The sequence below is a fragment of the Physeter macrocephalus genome, unplaced genomic scaffold (genome assembly GCF_002837175.3).
Source record: "Physeter macrocephalus isolate SW-GA unplaced genomic scaffold, ASM283717v5 random_118, whole genome shotgun sequence".
Classification (NCBI taxonomy): domain Eukaryota; kingdom Metazoa; phylum Chordata; class Mammalia; order Artiodactyla; family Physeteridae; genus Physeter; species Physeter macrocephalus.
Window position 1 is genome coordinate 1 of NW_021145404.1, and position 21,241 is coordinate 21,241.

A 21,241-nucleotide genomic window follows, 5' to 3' on the forward strand; every position below is an offset into this window, starting at 1 on the left:
TCTCTATTTCTGCTTTGCAAATAAGTTCATGTATACCATTTTTCTACATGATTCCACATATATGCGTTAATATATGCTATCCTGAGATATGACCCAGTGCAGATGGGAGCCTGGATGCTTCGTTTTGTGGTCGCTTCCTTGCCTGTGTGGAGTGAAGACGGTAATTCCGGCAGGACCCCTTGGCCTGGTCACGGTGTGGAGGCAGGTGGCCCCTGCTTCCTGCAGACCTTTCTCTCTGGGGGAAACTAGTGCTAATCCAGTAAGAACCATGGGCTGTGCTTTCTTCCTGTGGAAGCTCCAGTTGGCTGTATCCCATGGCTCAGGAGCTGGGCAGGGGAGGAAGGATGTAGAGGGAAGCTGTGGAGGTCCTTGAACAAACAGGGTGGGAGCCAGCAATGCTCAGCTCATCCGCCGTCGCTGACGGCCACCAGCTTACGAAGCCCTGCCCAGAAGTGCATCCTTTCCACGCGCAGATCCTGCTGTTCCACAGGATAGATCCGGTGGTGTCTCTCCTTTGCCCCCAACCTGCCCATGGCTCCCCACTGCCCATACAATCAAGTCTGAGACATTCGGCTGGGTGCCCAAGACCCTGAAGCATCTGGAGCCCTTCTCATGTTGTCACCCCTGCCAGTTGGGGCCAGAAATGACCCTGCTCTAGGGTAAGGGACAACTGCGAGAGAGAAGGCAGCTTTCTAGCACAATCTTCACTCAGAAGGTTATTCCGTCCGCTGCCCAGTGCCAAGGCAGGAAGGTGTGTGAGTGTGTGAGTGTGTGTGTGTGTGTGTGTGTGTGTGTGTGTGTGTGTGTGTGTGTGTGCATGGGGTGGTGTCCTGGCCCGGTCCTCCTTGCCTGGAAACAGGGGCATGGAAGACCTCCACGGGGCTCTCCAAAGAAGCCTCAACGTGCCCCAAGAACGTGCCCGCAGCAAAGCAGTGATGTCAATCCTGCCCCTCCCCCTGGTCTCTTCCTGGTCCTTTTCCTCTGCCCCGGCCCTGAGGCTGGTGGTGTTGGGGAGGAGGAGGGTGTGGGCTGAGAGTCTGCGCCATCCCATGGGACTCAAGTCCATTGTGGTGGCGGGAAGCGTTTGACTAGCACTTAAGACGGAAATTCTGAGCTGAGCTGGACCCCGAGGGACACTGCTCTGGCCAAACTGGGAATGGGGTAGAGGATTGGGCAGCGGGGCTCCAACGTGGCCCCCTTGGGCGACAGTTGTTGGAGGTGCAAAACCCCTATTTGCCCAATAAGTGTGTCTGTCCCTGCTGGAGCAGGGGGTCTGGTCCTCCTCCGTGGACCCACCGGCTGGAGGTGGACTCAGCCACTGGGGTCTGCCTTCCGAGCCAGGCCTGGAAACACACTGACCCGCAGAGCTGCTCTCAGGCGCAGGGGAAGGGGGTGGTGCTGGGGGGTGTGTGCGCGAGGGGACGGCACTGCAATCGTCGCTGACGGCCCGCGGCTTGCAGCCCCTCCTGCCGCCCGCCAGCGCCCCTTTGGAGGCTCTGTCTCCTTTCCGCCCTGGCTCTTGCCCTCTGGGAGGTGGTGTCCATCAGGCCTCTCCATCTGCCCTTGGGCTGGACCCTCTGAGGCTTCCCGGAGCGACCCATGTGATCAGCTGCCCCTAACAGCACCCCAGCAGCTCCTTGGCTGAGACCCCAGGCCCTGGTCGGCCACCCTCCCGACAGAGTGACAGCAAATGTGAGCGCAGCTTCCCCCGAGCACATTTTTGAAACATTAAAGCAAATTTTAATACAGGGAAGAGTTGACATGACACTCCTTTATTAAAACCTAAGGACATCTTTATAAAAACTACTGTATATAAAGACAAAAGCAGTGCAACAGCGGTCCGTGTAAAACACATTATTATTATTATTATTATTATTACATTATATTATTATTATTAGGAATATTATTGGTTTTTGGTTTTCCCGGTTATCAGCTCTCAGAGAGACCCCACGCCTGCTCACGTGAAGTAGGGGTCTACAGGAGAGAGACAAGTCTGTCCCATGGTGTCTGCGCTCTTGTCCGGCTGATCCTGGGGAGGACACACCGACCTTGGGGGGGGTCCTGCCTTGTCAGGGTGACAAAGCACCCCTCTCTCGCAGTCCCCACTTAGCCCATCACCCACACCCTGACTGTTTGGTTATTTGACAGTGACGTGTCCCACTAGCTTTAACCTAGAAGATGGGGAAGAGACAGGAAGGAACTGAGGTGAGAACTTGAGGTGAGTTTCCAAGAAGAGATTCTCTTGGGGACGCCAGTTTGGTTCCAGTTGTGGCCGTGTAATCTGTAAGTTTTGATCGTGTGCACGGTGACCCTTCCTGGGGTTCGCTGACTTTGATGGGATCCTGCACATTTCGGACAGCAGTTTAGGGCAATTCACGGGGCACCTCACTGCACCATCCCTGGGGTCACTGTTCACAGCACAGTCTATAGCAACGGTGCCCCCTGGAGGTGGGCACTGCAGCAGCCCCGAATTTCAGTCCATCAAGGGCAAACAGGTCAGGGCTTTGACGTGAAGATAGGAGTTTTAGGTAGATTGTAACTAATAGTCAAAGCTGCTCACTCATCAAGCATCTATCTAGCACCAACTGTCTGGCAGCATCTTGGACTGAAAACTTGGGGGTGGGGCAGGGGGGAGACAATGCCCCCCCCAAGGTCACTTATTCTCCTTATGAATTTGAGCATTCCTAACCGTTAGGCACAACAAGTCATTTCACAGGTGATCCCAGACTCTCCCTCAGACACTGCATGTTCCCTGACATCTCCTTCTACAGCAGGAACAGCTCCCGGAGGGGCACTGGGTAAATATTTGTTGAATAGATGAATGAAGGCATGCATGAACAAATGGAATTTCTAGAATCGTCTATCTCACCTGACTGCTCAACTCGACATTCAGGTTTTCAGGCCACGGGCTCCAAAGTTGCATACATTCACTTAATCACCATCTGGGGCTGCATTTGTGCTGTAAGGAGGGGCTGGGGAGCCTGGCGTGGCATCGGTCAGGCGGAGGGTGTGCCATGTTTGTTTTCTGGATGGGACAGGACATCATCCAGGCCTGGTGGTGAGTTCTGGGGCTGCAGGTGGCAGTGACCAGAGTGTCACCCACTCACTGGGTGGGTGGCTGCCCCGCTGACCTTTCAGATGGCCGGTGGGGACAGGTAGACACTGTCTATTCTCGCCAGGTGAGCAGTAAGATAAGAATCCCCCAAGGCTGCCGCAGAGAGGGGGGCCCACCCAGACGTGTCTGCAGTGACGTGGCTGCCCCTCCACATGGACAAGAAATGCCCCCAGCAACTCCTCTGGGGGCTATCGTGGCAACCTGGATCGCTGCGGAATCTGCAAATTCCCCTCTCAGGGCCACCCGAGGCATGGCTCCTGAAAAAATGAAAATAAATCAATAAACAATTTTTTAAAAGTCTGTGACTCTGGGAAACTAATCTTCTTTTGCGGCACGGCCTCTAGTAGACACAGCAAATGGGGCGTCAGAGGAACCAGGAGACGGGGCCTGGGCAGGGACCGTGTCTGGAGGGACAGCGGAGGGCCGGGACACTGGCCTGGTGTGGACAGGGGTCTGGGGGTCTGCCGGGTGCCTGGGAGACGGTGCCAGGCTCGATGTGGCGGGAATGGCCTAAAGGGAGCTTTTGATTTGACGGTGAGCTGGGGAGCATCTCTTGGTAGAAGAAGCCTGTTAACCTCCGTTCCTGGCTGTGTTTTCCCTGATGCCCCCAAGCCCTCCTTTCTAGCCCTGGGGATGAATTTGCCTGAAGGGTTTTTTGGATGAAGAGGGGAAATGCCACCACTCCAGGAATGCTAGCTGCCTACCTGCTATTTCTCTAAAGCATCAGAGACGGGCTCATCAGAGAGGCGGGATCTACCTGCAGAATCGCATGTGTGCGCGTGCGCGTGCGTGCGCGTGCGTGCGCTTTCAGTTAAGGCCCGTTTCCTATTGGTCCCGGTCAGCGTCAGATGTCGGGCTGGCGGCTGGCGGCCCCGGAGGCCCTTCTGCGCTAGCGGGCTGGGGATCTCAGAGGTTCAGGTGGGGGCAGAGAGGCCCATGGGTGCTACCAGGTATTGGTTCTGCGTAGAGATTCCAAAACGCACAATTACGCTATACACAGATGAGAAGGAAAGCATAAAACTGCTCGTTATAACACACAGTTCCCAGTGGGAAAAAGTCCTTACAAACACAGGGAGTCACAGACAAGTTCCTCAGTGGATATATTGCCATCTTCTTTCTCTTCTTTTTGTTTTTCTTTTCGTAGTATTATTATTGTTAGTTTTACACATTATGTGGTTATAGCCAGAAGCTCACCGTCAAAAGTAAAACTAGGCAGCTCGACAAATCAGGTTAGGGAGTCACTAAAAAACACTAAGTCTGTAAATCTCTGCTTGAACCTGTCACTACCCTGCATCTTATTCTCAGGGACACTCTACTCACTGGCACGTCTGCCTGCCGTGGTAGGGTGGGGCAGGTTTTTGTTGGGATGGCCCATGTCCCAGGGGCTTTGAGGAGCCCTTGACACTGAGAGGGAATGAACCGCACGCGTGTGCCTTTCAGATGGCCATTCACACCCATGCACACTGCCCTCTCCCCTCAGCCACTCCCACGCCAACACCCCGCACACTTGACGGGTGAGGCTCAGAGAGGTGAAGCGATCTGCCCGATACCACCCAGCGGGGAAGGGGCAGCGAGCGCTGTGGGTCCCTGCGCTCCGTCCCCTGCAGCCCAGGCTGCCCTGTGTCAGTTTGCTAAGTCTGTGGTGTCTGCTGAGCTTCACGCTGAGGGGCCGCCTGCATCCAACAGAGGGTTCTGATCTCCAGCCCAGCTGCAACAGTGAACCTCCACGGGGTCATCGGTCGCTCCTGGAAAGACCTCTGGTGGAGTCAGGAGCAGCGCCTTTTGCAAGTTCTCAAGCCCAGGGATGCAGATCAGGGGAACCCTATAGCCCTTGCTGGTCTCTGTGACGGTGACCTCTGGCTCTAGTGTTCGGGGCAGAGAGGCAAGGCCACCAGCTCCTTCTGTACGAACAGCTGCGTGGGCAGCACCCAGAACTGCAGGAAGCAGAGATGCAAGCCCCCCCAAAAATACCTGGTCTGAGCCCTTCCTTTTCGTGGAGGCAGAGAAGGCACAGAACCTGCCCGAGGTCACACTGGTCTCAGTGCAGAGCTGACCTCAGAATCTGGGTCTGTACCCACACCCCTCTCCCCAAGGCTCAGGTTTCTCTGATTCCCGAGGCTAAGCACATGGGATGCAGGTGGGTGTGGATCCAGCTGGGCTGAATGGCTGCTGAGCACCCCTCCATGGCAACTGCAGCTCTGCATGGACAAGGCCCAGGGGCAGGTCCTGGCATGTCTCAGCTGTCCAGGGTAAAGGAAGCCACGCCTATCCCCAATCAAGACCCCAAGCAAAGGTTCTCTGACACTGGCTCTGCCAAAGCTGTGCACCTGGGCCCTGGCAGCACTGTCTGGAGAAGACGGGACTCAAGCCACAGGTCTGGGTCTTCCTTAGCTTTGCCTGCGTGACCCTGGACAAGCCACCCGAGCCAAGGCTCAGCATCCTAGTCCATGAAATGGGGAGCGTCCCTTCTTTATGGGCTTTGAGAGGATGACAAGCCAGGCTGGATGGAAAATGCTTGACACCCTAGAAGCTTCCTTCTGCTTTATCAAAGGACGGGTGTTATGTTTTCCCAGGCTAAGGTGACTCGCAGCGGACCATGGGCTCTCACCCACCTCTCTTTCCGCCCTTCCTCTGTGTCCCAGCCAACCTGGATTTCTTTTGGTTCCTTGAAAGCATCAAGCTAGTTGCTGCCTCAGGGCCTTTGCACTAGCTGCTCCTTCTGCCTGGAATGCTCTCTTACCTTCAATGTCCATGGTTGGTCCTTGCTTATCATTCAGAGCTGGGCGTAGCCTGCTCAGAAAGCCCTTGCCAGACCACCCAAGCTCGACAGGACCCTCACGGACATTGTTTTGACCAAATTCTCGGCTTAGGGCTCAGCGCCGTTGCTACCATCCTTATTCGCTGCTTATTTCTTCCCTGGCCTCTCCCCCGGCTGGGACACCAGCATCATGAGCAGGGGCCTGCCTGCTCACTGCCGCGTCTGACGGGCAGCGGGTCCCTGGAAGACGCTGGGTCCTGCTGAGTGAGGGTATGCGAGCAGAGGAGCCGGCCCGCCCAGCTGGGCGCTGGGGGAGGTTTTGGCTTCACCAACACCAGGGGAGTGAGGGTGTCTGCACTGCCACCTCGGCCCTCGGGGATTTATGTGATCATTTCCTAGGTCCTGCCCTTCCGTGTGTGTGCCCCCGGGCTGGCGGGGTGGGTGGTGAGCTCTGTGGACCCATGTTACAGGCATCCAAGTTTTTGTGGAAGTCCTGCCTTAAATGGGAAGGGCTTCTAGAACCTTCCCCTCTGCGTTTCCACAGTGCTCATCACTCTGTCCAGCAAAGATCTGTGTGTCTGTCTCTCCCACCAGATGCGGCTCCCCCAGGGCAGGGACGGGGCCAGCCTGACTCATCTCCCTTCCCTGCCCAACAGAGGGCTGGCAGACAGTAGGTGCTTAACCAGAACGTGCCGTGTGTAGGAGGGTCCTGGGGCAGCGACGGTGGAGAGCTTGGGTGATAGCCCAGCCACTGAGAGGCCACTGGGGAGATGCTCCAGGGACTGTGTTGGGGGTACCCTGGGCTGGGGAGCTTGGACTTTGGGTTCTTATACCTCTGAGGTCAAACCGAGGACCGGTCTCCTCTTGGCTGGGCGACATGGGCCATTTCTGCAGGGAGTTCATCTCACCCACCTCCCAGGTGATGAGAGAGGGCGTACGTGAAGATAATCTAGTGCCTGCCCCGAGGATGGCCTGAGACGTGTCTCTCGTTATCACTGTCATTATGGGAACAAATTCCATAAGAACGAAACCCCACCGGCGTCTCGCATCCCCAGCACCCCCTGAGACACAGTGGGGCTCTGCCCTGTGCTTGCCAACTCCATCTGGCTGACAGCTGCAGCAAGAAGCTGCAGCCCGGACGCTGGGCCAGACCCCCAGCACAAGGTGACCCGGGCCCATCAGAGAACTTGGGGGGACCCCAATAATACCAATCAAACAAACAAAAAGGATACCCCTGATCACACACACACGCACACACACTCACATTCAATATTCTGACACAGAGAGGCCCACAGGCCACTACTGGAGGGAGCAGAGACAAGGGAACCACGCCCGGGTACGACACGTGGCCTGAATCCTCCCGGCTTCACTGGGCCAGGGCAGCTGTGTCGGTCATCCTGAGTCCACCATGGCGCCACCTCTCAGAAGCCACTGGCCCAAAATGGGACTATTGCTTGCGGATGGGTGGCTCAGAAGCCCCTCCCTGCACCCGCCCCCCACCCCTGAGTTAGCTCGTAGTGTTAGAAGTCCGAGGAAGGGTTCGGGCACAGGCAGCATTTTCTCCTCTGCCACCGCCGCGGCCGTCTTGGCTCTCCCTGGCGTCTTGAAGTGGTACTTCTCGGAGGCCGAGACAGGTGCTTTGGGTCTCACCTCCCCCATCCTGAGGCACGGCAAAAGGGTTTTCTAGGGAAGCAGAAGGAAACAAAATATCACATGGTGTCTCCTCCACGGGGATGCACTGGGGACATTTCTCTCTGGCCTCAGTTCCAGGAGAAGCCAGGTTTTTCTGTGAGCACATGACATTTTTTTGTCTTCTAGATATTGAGACCTGTTTAACTTTAAGGCTGGAAGCAAGACAAGCAGGTCTGCTATCACTATGGTTTCATACACCACTAGTGCCCCTGGCCCAAGCAATAAGACAAGAAAAGAGCATAGAGTGTCAGGAGTGGACTAGAAGAACCCTAATTACCATTACTGGCAGATCATGTACATAGAAAACCCAAGAGAATCAACAGGCTAATTATTAGAACAGAGAGTGCAGATACAAAGATACAATTTTCAATCTGTAAGACAAAATCAGATCAACTTACAAAACCAACAGTGTATTTTACCTCAGCAGTTACCAGGGCGATTATATGTCTTGGCTTAGGATAGTCCCAGTTAATACTTATTGTTCTGACATAATTTTTAATACTGTTCCCTTTTCAGCCTCAAAAGTGTTCTACTTTGGATGATAAACCAGATGGTCACCCTTGTTATAACTAACTAGAAAATACTAAGAACAGATACAGATAACACTCATAATAATAAAAAGAGCCATTGTGAATCTTGGTGTCACACCACTGGATAGGACCATATCATACAAAGCCATGGAGAGGAAACCAGGACGCTCCTGGCACGTGGACAGGTCACGAGATCACTGGGTTAAGGTCAGGAGTGTAAACACCAGCCCACGGGGCACTTACAGCTTTGATTGGCAGAGTTGAGTTGCCTTTGTTCTTTCTCCTCTTGAGATCACCTACAAACAAGGATAATGAGGAAAAGAAATACGAACTCCATCTCTGGTAGACACAGTGAATCCCCTGTCCTATATCCATTTATAGGGGCAATTACCCAGTCACAAATATTCACCTTCCCATACTCCCTTGCAGACAGGAGTTGTCACATACCCACTCTGGCCAATGCTATGCAAGTGCAAGTCTACTGGGAAGGGGACATAGATCCAGAGGAAGAGCATGAGAACAAAGGACCTTCACTAATGTGGCTGGAGTGGGAAGCAGGGAGAAACCTAGTTCTGGTGGCAGCCCCAGATTGTCCACCTCCACACCATTGTAGCTGGGTTTCTGCAACTTGTATCTGATTACAGCTACTAACAGATAAACCATCTTCCACCAAACTCCAGTGTGTTCCAGGGGCAAGGCGGGAAGTTAATGGAGGGGTTAAGCCAACAAAGTCCATCTTTCCAGAGGGCTTGATACTCCAAATGGCAGAGTCAACACCCCATTCTGTATCACTGGGCTCTGGGTGACAGATTCCATGGTCCCCCATCACCTGCTTTATCATTCTCCATCCAGTACACCCAATATTTTACTTACTGGTCTAGCTTATTGTTTGTCTCTCCCAACTAAAAAATAACCTACATGAGGGTCAAGGTATTTGTGTGTTGTGTTCATTTTTGTATTGCCAGGGTCTGGAGCAGTAACTGGTACACATAATAAGTCTTTGTTGAATGAATGAATGAAGCAAGAATTTAAAGCCCAGATGAACCCGATTTTAAGTATAAAGTCAACAGGAAAACTTTTAAAAGCACATTTTTGAGTTATAGCTCCCATGAGCCCTTCTTGCATAAATTAACAGAGGATACAGAGAGGATAATAAAGGATAATATCCTATACCTTAGGATAATGAAGGGGAAATAGAGCAACTCTGGCAAGAGCACTAGCAATGAGAATCTATTTAACTGTAGGACTATGTCTGAAACTAATGTATTGTGACTGTTATAGAAAAGAACAAAAAAGAAAACAGAGAACCAATATAAACTATAGTAGGGAGGGTGGAGGTCAGAAAGAGGGAGGTAATATATGTAAACTATGTCTCATTTGCTTATAGTTGGGAGTCCAAAAAGATCAGTTAGAGATGGAATTAACATTAGAGGTACAAAGGTAAATGGAAAAACTAATATAATATAATCAACTGAAATCATGTGATGGAAGTGAGAGATGGGGAGGGAGAGTAGATATGTTCTAATTTGAGCATCATTCATAGAATGAGCAATTTTCTATTTTCATAGAAAATAAACATTGTCTAAAGAAATAGAGGATTAAGGGTATCATATGACAGTATAATTATGAAGATAACTATGGGATGAAAACCACAGCTTTCCAAATTGTCAGAAGATATATACACAAAAAATAAAACAAAGAAAACAGAGGCCATATGGTGAAAATTGACAACCCCCACAAAAGCTATAAAAGTAGAAAGCATGTCATAAACTATGATGACAGAACTAAGACTAAATGTAGCTGCCATATTAGTAAATGTTAATGAGCTATACACACTTGCTGAAAGAAAAAAAGACTCAGACTGGATTACAAGCAAAATCCACCGAAGGTAGAATAATTCAGAAAGGTTTCATATAATAGGATGAGTAGATGATGAAAAAGTTTTGGAGATGGACGGTAGTGATGGTTGTGCAACAGTGTGAATGTACTTAATGCCACTGAATGGTACAGTGGTTAAAATGGTAAATTTTGTTATGTGTTTTGCCACAATTACATGAGAAAGAATGGGCAGAAACAAAACAATTGCAAACCAAGAGAAACCAGGGGTCTTGATCTGAATGTTAGACAAAGCTGAAGTCAGGGCAAGAAATAGAGAATGCGAAAAAGAAGGCATTGTGTGGGGATCAAGGATGAGAGTCACCATGAGGACTTAAAGTAATGAGTGTCTTTGCACCAAATAACATAGCCTCAACATTCATAGAGCAAGAAATCTGAAAATGTAGGAAGAAAAAGACAGAGTATGTTAATATTGGTGCATTTTAATTCTCCTCTCTCAGTCCCTCACAGATTAAGTTGACAAAAACATAAATAAGGTATAGAGAGCCAAATAACCTAATTAATAACATAGTATGTGTGTGTATTTTTTAAAATTAATTAATTTATTTATTTATTTTTGGCTGCGTTGGGTCTTCATTGCTGCACATGGGCTTTCTCTAGTTGTGGCGAGCAGGGGCTACTCTTTGTTGCAGTGCGTGGGCTTCTCATTGCGGTGGCTTCTCTTTGTTGTGGAGCATGGGCTCTAGGCACACGGGCTTCAGTAGTTGTGGCACGTGGGCTCAGCAGTTGTGGCTTGCGGGCTCTAGAGTGCAGGCTCAGTCGCTGTGGCGCACGGGCTTAGTTGCTCCGCAGCATGTGGGATCTTCCCGGACCAGGGCTTGAACCTGTGCCCCCTGCATTGGCAGGTGGATTCTTAACCACTGCGCCACCAGGGAAGCCCTGTGTGTGTGTGTATTAAACAGAATCTTCCTTCTGTTCAAATGCTCTTGAAAATGCACACACAAAAAGCAATTATCAGGCCACAAAGAAAGTAAATTCCAAAAAGTAGATGTAAGACAACATTCTCTGATCACAGTACACTAGAATTTGAAAATGTTAATAACAAAACCACAAAACAAAACCCAAGAAGTTTAAAAATGCTTTAAAAACAACTCTTGTGTCAAAGATAGAGGAAAAAATCAAAGTTGCAGAATATCTAGACAATAATGAAAATAAAAAGATTACATTTCAGAACTTGTGAGATGCAGCCAAGGCAATGCTCAGAGGAAAATTTATAGCTTTATATATTTATATTAATAAATAAGAAAACATGAATTAGCTAGCCAGCTCAAAAATTAGAAAAAAAGGCAAAATACCGAAGGAAGGCATAGGAAAGCACTTGATAAATTAAAACTCAAATGAAGTTAAAAACATAAAAGGAAGAAATGAATAAATAAATCCAATTTCTTATTCTTTTTGAAAAACAGGACACATTAACTGTTGGTGACTCTAATAATGCAGAAGGAGAAAGTGACCACTTGAAAGTTATCTGTACTTTTCCTTTCCAATTCTGCTTCTCCACTATCTCTTAACCCCTCTAGATAGGCTTTTGACCCAACTATTCTGCAGAGTTTACCCTTGTTAAGGTCACCAAAGACCTCCATGTTGCTAAATCCAGTGGTCAATTCTCGGTCCTCCTTTTACTTGTCCTCTTGGCAGCACTGACACAGGTGATCACTTCTCCTGCTTCCAGGACACTCCAGGCCCCTCTCTTGGTTCTCCTCCTAATTTTCTTGCTGCTTCTTCTCAGGCTCCACTGTGGGTGCCTCCCCATCTTCTCGGTCTCCTCTTCTCCTTTCCATCTCTACTCACCCTTGAGGAAATCATCTCCTCCCAAGGATTTAACTACTCTACGTACATTAATGTCTCTTTCAGCCTCAAGCTCACACCATAGCTTCAAACTGTCTACTTGACATCACCAACTGTATATTTAATAGACATCTCAAACTTAATATGCTCAAAACTAAAATCCTGATCCTCTGCCCCAAATTAGCTTTTCCCACAATTTTCCTGACTTCAGTAAATACACCTCCATCAGAGTCCCAGAGCATCTTTGGCCCCTCTCTTTCTCTCACCCCCAAATCCAGTCCACTAGTAAATCCTTCAGATGTATCCATCAACCTTGCCCTTCTGCCACCTCCATTGCTTCTACCATGGCCTCCTCACTTATCAAGCTCTTCTGTCTATTCTCCATACAGCAGCCAGAGGGATCCTGTGAAAATCCATGTCACATCATGTCCCTCCTCTGCTCAAAACCCTCACTGGCTCCCGTCTCACTCAGAGTAGAAGCCAAAGACCTTCCTCTCCATCCTCTCTGGTCACATCGTTATCTTCTCTCTTTTCCTCACTCCACTCCAGCTGCGATGGCTCATTTTACATGTCAACTTGACTGGGCCACAGGGGTGGTGCCCAGATATTTGATCATACGTGGTCCTGGGTGTGTCTGTGAGGGTGTTTCTGGATGAGATTCATCTTTGAATCTGTAGACTGAGTCAAGTGGATCGCCTACCCAATGCAGGTAAGCCTCCTCCAATCCACCGAGGGCCTGGATAGAAGAAACAGGCAGAGGAAGGGAGAATTAATTCCCTCTCTGCCTTCCTGTCTTTGAGCTGGGTCATCAGTCTTTCCCTGCCTTCAGACTTGGATTTGGACGGGAATTTACACCATTGGCTCTCTTGGTTCTCAGGCCTTCAGACTTGGCGTGGTACTGGGCCATTAGCCCTGCTAGATCTCCAGCTTGCCAACTACAGGTCTTGGGACTTCTCAGCCTCCAAATCTGCATGAGCCAATTCCTTGGAGTAAGTCACTTTATATATATATATAGCTATCTCTATGTAGATTTTACATATTTTATCTGTATTATATATAGACATATATTTATATAGATATCTATCTATAATCTAGATTTATATATAGATATCTATATCTATGTCTCTACTCTATCTATATCTGTATTGATATCTATCCTATTGGTCGTGTTTCTCCAAGAACTTAGACCAAGACAGCACCTGCACCAGCATGCTTCCCTCTGTTCTCCCACATAAACACGTGGCTATTCCCTTACGTCCTTCAAGTCACCTATTACTGAGACCTTCTCTGACCACCTTATTGAAAGTTGGACTCCATCATCAACTCCCTCCCTGCTCTCATAGTGTTTTTCTCGCTAGCACTTATCACCATCTAACAGTCCACATATTTTATGTACTTATTTTATTTTATTTTTTACTTGGCCGTGCTGCCCTGCATGTGGGATCTTAGTTCCCTGACCAGGGATGAAATCCGCGTCTCCGGCAGTGGAAGCGCAGAGTCTTAACCACTGGACCATCAGGGAATTCCACATGTATTTTAAATTGTCTGTAGCCTCCATATAAATGGGAGCTGGTCCACTACTCTACCCCCAGGACCAATAACGACACCTGGCACAGAGCAGGCGCTCAGGAAAGACGCGGGGAACAGACAAATAACAAGAGAAGAACGAGGGAACCTACCCACTCAACCCTGGGCAACAAAATCAGAAACTTTGATGAGATGGGTGAATTTCCAAGACAATAGAAACTGCCCAGAGAATCCAGGAAAAGAGAATCTAAACAAAACAATTGCCAAAAAGAAAGAGAGAAACTGTCCAATGGCAAATCCAAAGTCTAAAATAAGAGAAATGCAAATGAAAGCCATAATGAGAAAGCATTCCAGAGCACAGACCAAAGGAAGCTTCTGCATTCCTCTACTCATCACGTCTGCAGAGATCAAAAAGGTTGAGTGCACCATGTGTTTGCTGGTTTTGCGGGGGAAACCTCTGCTTCGTGCTGGTGGGAGGGACATCAGGTCACTCCTGCAAGGCAGCTTGGCGCGCACCGAAGTTATAGATGCGCGTGCCCTCTGACCCAGTAATTCCACTTAACCATTATCCTACAAATACGCTCACAAGGGCAAAATTCTTACATGCTCATTTATTGCAGTAATGTGGGTAAAAGTGGAGGATTAGGATCAAAGAAACGTCCATCATTGGGGAACTGGTTCAAAAACAATGGCTCCCCATGCAGTGGAGACCAAAGCAGAATGCCTTCTGGAAGCCCCTGCTGGTGGCATCTTCTGCCAGGCCTGGGCTCGGTGCTGAGACACAGACCTGGAAGGAGTGGGCCCAGGCCTCGAGTGCTCTGAGCTGGGGGGGAGCCACACTGGGGCCCTAAAACAAGAGCGACAGATCCGCACTGTGTCAGCGCTGAGCGGCTGGGGGCGTGGCTTGGATGGGGGTGGGGACCCAGGGAAAACTCAGGTCAGGAAGTGGGGGAAGGCACACCAGGAGGAGGGCGCAGCCCGAGCCAAGGCCAATCAGAGGGTCACAGCAGGTGACGCAGGATCTTCCTGGTGGGCTGAGGCTAGACAGGCAGCCACCGAGCTCTTCAACTGCCAAGTGAAGGCACTCCATGAGATCCCAGGGCTCGGGGACGTAGACATGGAAGATCCTTCTTAATCCCAAGAGAGGCCAGAGTTAGGGCGGCTGTGATGGGGTATCTCTTCTGGGCTGGGCACTGTCCAAGCACTTTCCATGCCTAGTCTCACTTCGCTCTCCCAACGGCCCTAGAAAGGGGGACTCCTCTTTCCCCTATTTACGGTTGAGGAAACCGAGGCTCAGGAAGGTAGTGTGACTCGCGCAGCGTCATGTATGTGGCTAGTGGTGGAGCCAGGAGTCCACAGCCTGTGCTGCCAGCCACTGGGCTGCACTGCCACCCCTCAGGTGCAGGGTGGTGGCCTGGATAGGCTGGCTGTGGGGAGGCCGGTTGAGCAGCGGGCACCGCTGCCCTGGAGAGAGGGTGCAGGGCTGGGACCCGGATGGGGCCCACCAGGATAAGGAGGGTCTCCAGCTGGCTTCCGCAACCTAACTGGGGAGATAAGACAGAGCACCTGGCAATTTGAATAACAATGAACGCTTCCAGAAGGCTGAGAATCTGTCACAATAACTGCTCAGGATAAAAGCAGAGGCCTCACGCGGCACAACAGGACTAATTGCCAGGTGAGCTGCAGATAATGTGCCCGGGGCACTGATAAGAGCTCAGCCTGGATCTGGTGGGGACAGTAAGCTGGGAGTGGGGACAGGAGTTTTCAGCTCGATTTCTATTGCGTCCTCACAGCAACCTGAGAGGTGGAGACGCTTTGACCACTTCTCACAAGGGGGCGAACGGTGCGGGACCAGCAGGGTGGTAAGAGGGCACTCCCACGGAGGGGAGAGCAGAGTCCCCCAGCACAGAAGGCGGCCTCTTAGTGGCAGAAGGTGTGGTCATGGGGGGCGGCATGGAGGAGGTGTGCTCGTGTAATGATGATACAAAGTGAAACGCAAGCATGGAGAAAATGCAACGTAAAACTACTACGGGGAGCTGCCCTACAAGCCCCCTGAAACAAAGGGCTAAGATGAAAAAGACTGGTGAGGAGGTGGGGGAGGAGGAACTCTCACCCACGACCTGGGGAGCGCAAAATGGTTCATCTGCTTTGGGAAACTGGGGGAGCGGTACATGCTGAAGTTGAACATATGCCTGTCCCATGATGCTACATATACACCTGTGTAAGTAGAACTCAGGCCCCCAAAGAGGTCCCCATCCTAATCCCCAGAAGCTGTGAATGTGGCCTCACGTGGTGAAAGGGATTCTGCTGGTGCGAATGAGTCGAGGGCCTTGTGATGGGGAGACTGGTTACTGGGTGGGCCTGGGGTCATCACAAGGGTCCTTAAAAGAGGGGGGCAGGAGGGGTCAGAGTCAGAGAAAGAGATGTGAGGATGGAAGCAGAGGTCAAAGTGATGCCATCACAGGAAGGGCCCACACGCCATGGAACACAGGTCACCTCCAGAAACTGGCAAAGCCCAGGGAACAGATTCTCGCCGGAACCTCCAAGGAACCAGCTCTGCCAGCACCTGAATATTAGGTGTTCATAAGGCTCATTTTTAACTTCTGCCCATCAGAACTATAAGAGGATAATTTGTGCTGTTCTAAGCCACTGAGTTCGTGGTCACTGGTTGCAGGAGCCACGGGACACTTGTACGACCCCCAAGAGAAATGTGTTCACCCATTCACCAGAGTGCTTGGCTGTGAATGTTCGGAGCAGCTTTATGGATAATGCCTCCAAAGTAGAAACAACCCAAACGTCCTCAACAGGTAAAGGGATAAGCAGAGTGTGCTACATCCATATGATGGAGTACTACACAGCAGTGAAAAAGAACAGGCTCTTGATGTGCCCAACAACAGGGAGGAATTCACCTCACAGGTAAAATGTTGTGTGAGAGACACTGACCCCAGGCCCCACACCAGCCAATTCCAGCCTAGGAACAGCCCACGGTTGGGCAAAACCACTCAGGGGCTGGATGTCAGAGGAGTGGTGTTGCGGGGACGCGAGGAAGCCTTCTGGGTGTTGGAATGTTTCAATTTCGGATTGAAATTCACCAAGCTGTAGCATCAAGATGGGCACTTTATGTACTTCAACTGGGAAACAGTGAACAACCTCAGGAAATGAACCTCCGGCCTCACCTTGCATGCCCCAGTGACGGGGAGCTCACTACCTAGTGAGGAAAGCAGCTGGGCTGTGAAGGGAGGCTTCCTGGCAGGAGGCTCTTCCTCTCCTGACCCCGTAACCTGCTTCTGGCCTCCTCCTCCCCCTGCTGCCAGCTCGGCCTCGGGGTCCCTCACTCTAGTCCTGCAGACACGGTCAGGCTCCACGACCCTCAGAGCGATCAGGCTTCTCTGGATCAGGGCTTCCTTCCGACCTCCCCTGCTTCAGGCGAGAGCTGTCTGGAGTGAGGCAGGGCCAGGCCCCTGGGGTCCCAGCAGACACTCGGCGTGTGTCCGCGCTCACTACCGTCACCCACTGTCAGTCACCTACACCTCCGGGAGTTTTGGTTTACGCTTCTGCTAAGTGGGGACTTTGTGAGGCTCCCAGGAAGCAGAGCGTGTGCAAGGGCCTCGCTCGCAGAAAGCGCTCAGGGCACGGATGTCCTGTGAAGTGGGCGGGGAAAGCATTTCACAAAGGGGACGTTAGAGACCCTCTAGGAAGTTTTCATTTTGCCTTTAGCAAGACAGCTTGTTGGTCCTCGAGATGGATGCAGATGGGCAGTGATCCAGGTGCAAAAGGAGGGGCTGAGCAAGGGAAGGTGTGGTGTGTGTGTGTGTGTGTGTGTGTGTGTGTGTGTCGGTGTGGGATGTCTGGGTGTGTGATGTGAACAGTGTCTCTGTGTGTGGTGCGTGCGTGTGTGTGTGTGCTGGGGAGGCTTTGGGCTAACTGGGTCCCCCTTGAGACCTGGCACCGTGGAGGTGCTCCCGGCAGAGGGTAAAGAACCTGACCGTGGAATCAGGTGGCTTCTCACTGGCTGTTTGACTTGGAATGCGCCAGCGACCTCTCAGCACCTTAGTTTCCACATCCGTAAAATGGCCAGAAAACACCTGTCCTGAGAGGCCGTGGTGCAGGTGAGACGGGCAGCGCTCTCCCAAGTGCCCCTCGCACCCCAGCTGTGGGTCACCGGGTCTCCAGGAGAAACGAGAGACCGTCAAAACAGAGGTCTTGTTTGTGGACAGATTAGAATGATTCGGGGTCATAAGGCACTGCTTCATTTTAAAGACTCTAACGCGAAACCTCACTTTCTTCCTGAAGAGAGAAGCCGGCTGCGTAAAAGGCCAGGCGGATGGGGAGGAGAGACGATGCCTTTGGGTGTCAGACAAGCCGTCGCCTCCGTGTGTTTGCAGGAGCCGCTGACCGTGTCGCGGGGCGCACACGGGGCATCGCGGGAGCGGCAGGCAGAGGGCAGGGCATTCGGTCCCGGCATCTGAGCTGACCCCGCCGCTCCAGGATCACCCCGTCTTCAGGCCTCTGGGTTCCGTCTGCCTCGGGGGCCGCTCCTCCCCAGACTCCTTTGCCGGCGTCCCCTGGTCCCTTCCCACACGCTTCATCCTCTCCCCAGGGGACTTGCTGGCCCCTGCGCGACGTGAGTCCGTGCCAAGCCCCCTTGGCCAAATCCAAGCTGGAATTCAACCCAGGTTTTCCTCCGAGCTCCTCCCCGACATGTGTGCGGCGCCGACATCACCCCATCTGCGCTCGCAGGCACCTCAGACTGCAGACACTCCACGAGGCTGGTCCCCAAAGCCACGCCTGCCCCTGGGTCCCCGCCTTGGAAAAATCCCACCGGCATCTCCCCAGCGGCTCAGGCCAGAGTCCGGGACACGGTCTTTGGAGCCCCTCACCCCCACCCAATCCACCAGCTGGTCTGCTTCCTTCTCCTCTGCTCCTGCCACAACCCAGCCTGCAAGACGGTGCCAGCCTCTGCTGGACGGCCAGCTCCCTTCCCCATTCACTGCCAGGGGGAGCTTTTAAAAAGTCACCTGTCCCTGTTCTGGAGGGCTTCCCCGGTCCCGGGAGCAGGAAGCCCACCCCTCACCACGGCCCTGCACATCAGACACCCCCTGCATCTCCCATCCCTCCCCTCCTGTGCTCCCCTCTTCTCCCCACACTCCTGCACCTCGACTTTCCTTCTGGTGCATGAATGCACTGGCTCTCTCTGCCTCAGGGCCTTTGCACATGCCACTCCGGGGCTTGGAATGTTCCCCGATCCCACCTCAATCTCCTCCAACCTCGGCAGCTCACTCTTTTCCATCCTAAAGGTCTCAGCTGCCCAGAGAGGCAGGAGCGAAATACAGAGGGCCATGAATGCCGAGCCGAGGGCCTGTCCTTATCCTGCAGGCCACAGGAGCCTCAGAAAGGCTTATGGCTGAGGAGCGCCGCCCAGGTGCCTCCGCAGATGCAGGGCTGAAGGCTGCTCTGGTGGGTGGCGGGAAATAGAGGAGGGGTCCGTGGGGAGCTGCGCCTGGCTCTGGGGGCATCATTGTTCAAGCCCAGCATGTACCCTTCCTGCCCGTACCCTTTACTCTTCTGCCTGGTGGCATTTCTCACGGAGCTCTGGGTCTTTAAACCTCTACATCTTAAAGGTTAATTTTTAATGTTGCTTTGGTAAATATTTGATGCTGTTACTTCCACAGGCTCTCTGCATTCTACATTAAATGCCATAAAGTGCTCCAGACTTTGTCCTTTTCATCTGCAGCTTCTGTCCATAACTCCCCCCTCCTCCTCCTCTACAGAAAGAAAGACTCTCTCTCTTTGCTTCCTGCTATGAACTTTTCAAAGCGCCTTCCACATCCGTTCTTGTCCCCTATTGGCGTCTCCATTAGCCAGGTAGAAGGTCAGAGAGGTTTTAAGTTGAAAGGCACCAGAGAAGCATTCTGTCCCTTCCCTCGACTTACACGACGGGACAGTAAAGCTTGGGGAGGCACAAGGCTGCCCAAGGTTAAACAGCAAGCCAGTGGTAGAGGGGGTTGAGCGAGCAGCCGTGACTCCCAGCCCAGGCTCTGCTCTGGGCCCTGGGATCCCCAGTAGGACTCAGACCGTCCTTGTTCTTGCTCAGTGCAGTGGGCACAGATGTGACAACAGACCATGTGGCCCTGGCTGTGATGGGAGCGTGGAGCAGGGGGAGAAATCCTCCAGAGGATGGAGGGAGGCGAGTGACCTGAGCAAGGTTTTGAGGGATGAGTAGGAGCTCGTGGGGAGCTGGGGTAGGGAACCCAGCGAGGCCAGGCTTGGGTGAGCATCTCATGGGCAGAGACGGAGTCTGATCCATTCTGTGTCCTCAGCCCTGGCCCAGGGGCCCAGGCTTTGGTCCAAAATCTCTGGGAAATTAATGTGCCTCCTTGCTCCGGGGCGTTTGCACCTTGCCCTTGGCCATCCGTGGCTCCTGGTCCCCTGGCCCTGGCACCATCCATGCCTCTATGCTCCCTCAGTCTGGGCGCTGACCTGGCCCCGTTCCTATTTTACTGCACCCCTGGCTGCCTCAGGGCCGGCCTGCGCCGGCCCCTCCCCGCTGCCCTCCCCGCTGCCCTAGGGTCAGGACAGAGGTGGCAGGAGGGCCCTGAGGCTCGGGCCAGGGACACACCCAAGCATATGAACGTGCACACAACACACACATCCACACACACACGATACACACGTGCGCACACACTATGCCCAAACCATACACCTGCACTTCACATGCACACGCCCCCCCCAACACGCACTATATGCTACACATGTACACTACACCCACACTACGTACACAAGCCACACACACAGACCGCACCCTCCTACCCACGTTGTACACACACCCCCCCAGTCTTGGCCTTTCCAGGCAGGCTTCACAGCCAGGGAGGAGGCCATCTCTCAAGGGCAACATGTCGTGAGTCCGCCAGCCCTCCTGGCGCCTGCATCTCTGCAGCTCTCATGATGCATGTTCCCCCTTTACACGCCCCTCCCCCCCGGCCCCCGCCTCCCCACATCCACTCCCCCCGTAGGTCCCGCCTAGTCCTCCACCTCCAAGACACTTCCTTTGCTCCCCATCACCAACCCCCAGCCTCTACCATCCTGGTCTCTTCCCTGGGGCACAGCGGCGACCTCCCCTCGGCCTCCCTGCCTCCGCTCCCGCCTCCTACTATAAGCCCTGCCTGGGCCACGGATGGGGGAGCTCCCACCAAACTGCCATCAGACCAAGTCGCCTGATGCTGAAAGCCCTCCGCCCGCCCCACGTTTTCCTTAAGCTCACAGACACGCTCCCCCCGCCACGAGGCCTCCAGCCGTGAGTCGCACCATCAGCCGGAACAGTGGCTTTTCATGAAGAAGCGGGCAAGGCTCCATCAAATGCACACAGCCGTGGGGGCGCAGCTGGAGGTGAGAGACGTGAGCCCTGGAGCCGTGTAAGTGATGGTGCAGGCCAGGGTCACGGGGACACAGCCACGGGGGTGCTATTGTAGCGTCTGGTGTGTCCACGCTTGGGGGCAGGGAAGGTCCAGAAAGGGGCGTCAAAGGCTCGGAGGAGGGTCACTCAGAGGTGCTGGATGGGAGAAGGGGGCCCATTTGCAGAGGGGCTGGGAGCCAAGTGACAGCCGAGGGGCCTGGATCCATAGAAGGCTCTGGCATTCTACCGGCTCCCCAGGACGTGTCTGCGGGGTCTGCCGGCCTGGGGGCAGCGGTCAGGAAGGAGGGCTGGACACAGACGGCAAACCTGAAGACAGATGGGGGCCCCAGGGCGCCTCTGCAGCCGTGTCTCCCTCGCTCTGAGACCACCAGGGCCGGGGATGGCTGTCTCCAGCCTCCCAAATTTCAGACAACTCGAGCCGGCCTCACCAGGGAGTGGGCTCTGGGATGTGAAGACCCCAGGGTGACCAGGCCACAACAGGACAAGCCAGCACCATATCCCCCTGTCTCGTCTGTTTGGAT

The 21,241-nt window shown here is 52.7% G+C and overlaps 1 protein-coding gene across 7 annotated transcripts in view; it reads right to left on the reverse strand.

Annotated features, from left to right (window-relative positions):
- Positions 1-1,758: 1,758 nt before the first annotated feature.
- The window catches only part of SHISAL1 (shisa like 1), a 97,580-nt gene continuing 78,097 nt past the window's right edge, over positions 1,759-21,241 (reverse strand). For 4 of the 7 annotated variants that reach the window (XM_028484069.2, XM_024127148.3, XM_028484073.1 and 1 more), the window contains 3 exons: positions 8,339-8,391; positions 7,138-7,556; positions 1,759-4,074 (listed from right to left, as the gene is read on the reverse strand). In XM_028484069.2, coding sequence (XP_028339870.1) covers positions 8,388-8,391 — 4 coding nt within the window. In that variant the 3' untranslated portion in view covers positions 1,759-4,074; positions 7,138-7,556; positions 8,339-8,387. The remainder of the gene's footprint in view (positions 4,075-7,137; positions 7,557-8,338; positions 8,392-21,241) is intronic. The other 3 variants (XM_055082420.1, XM_028484070.2, XM_028484071.2) reach the window with 3 other exon arrangements.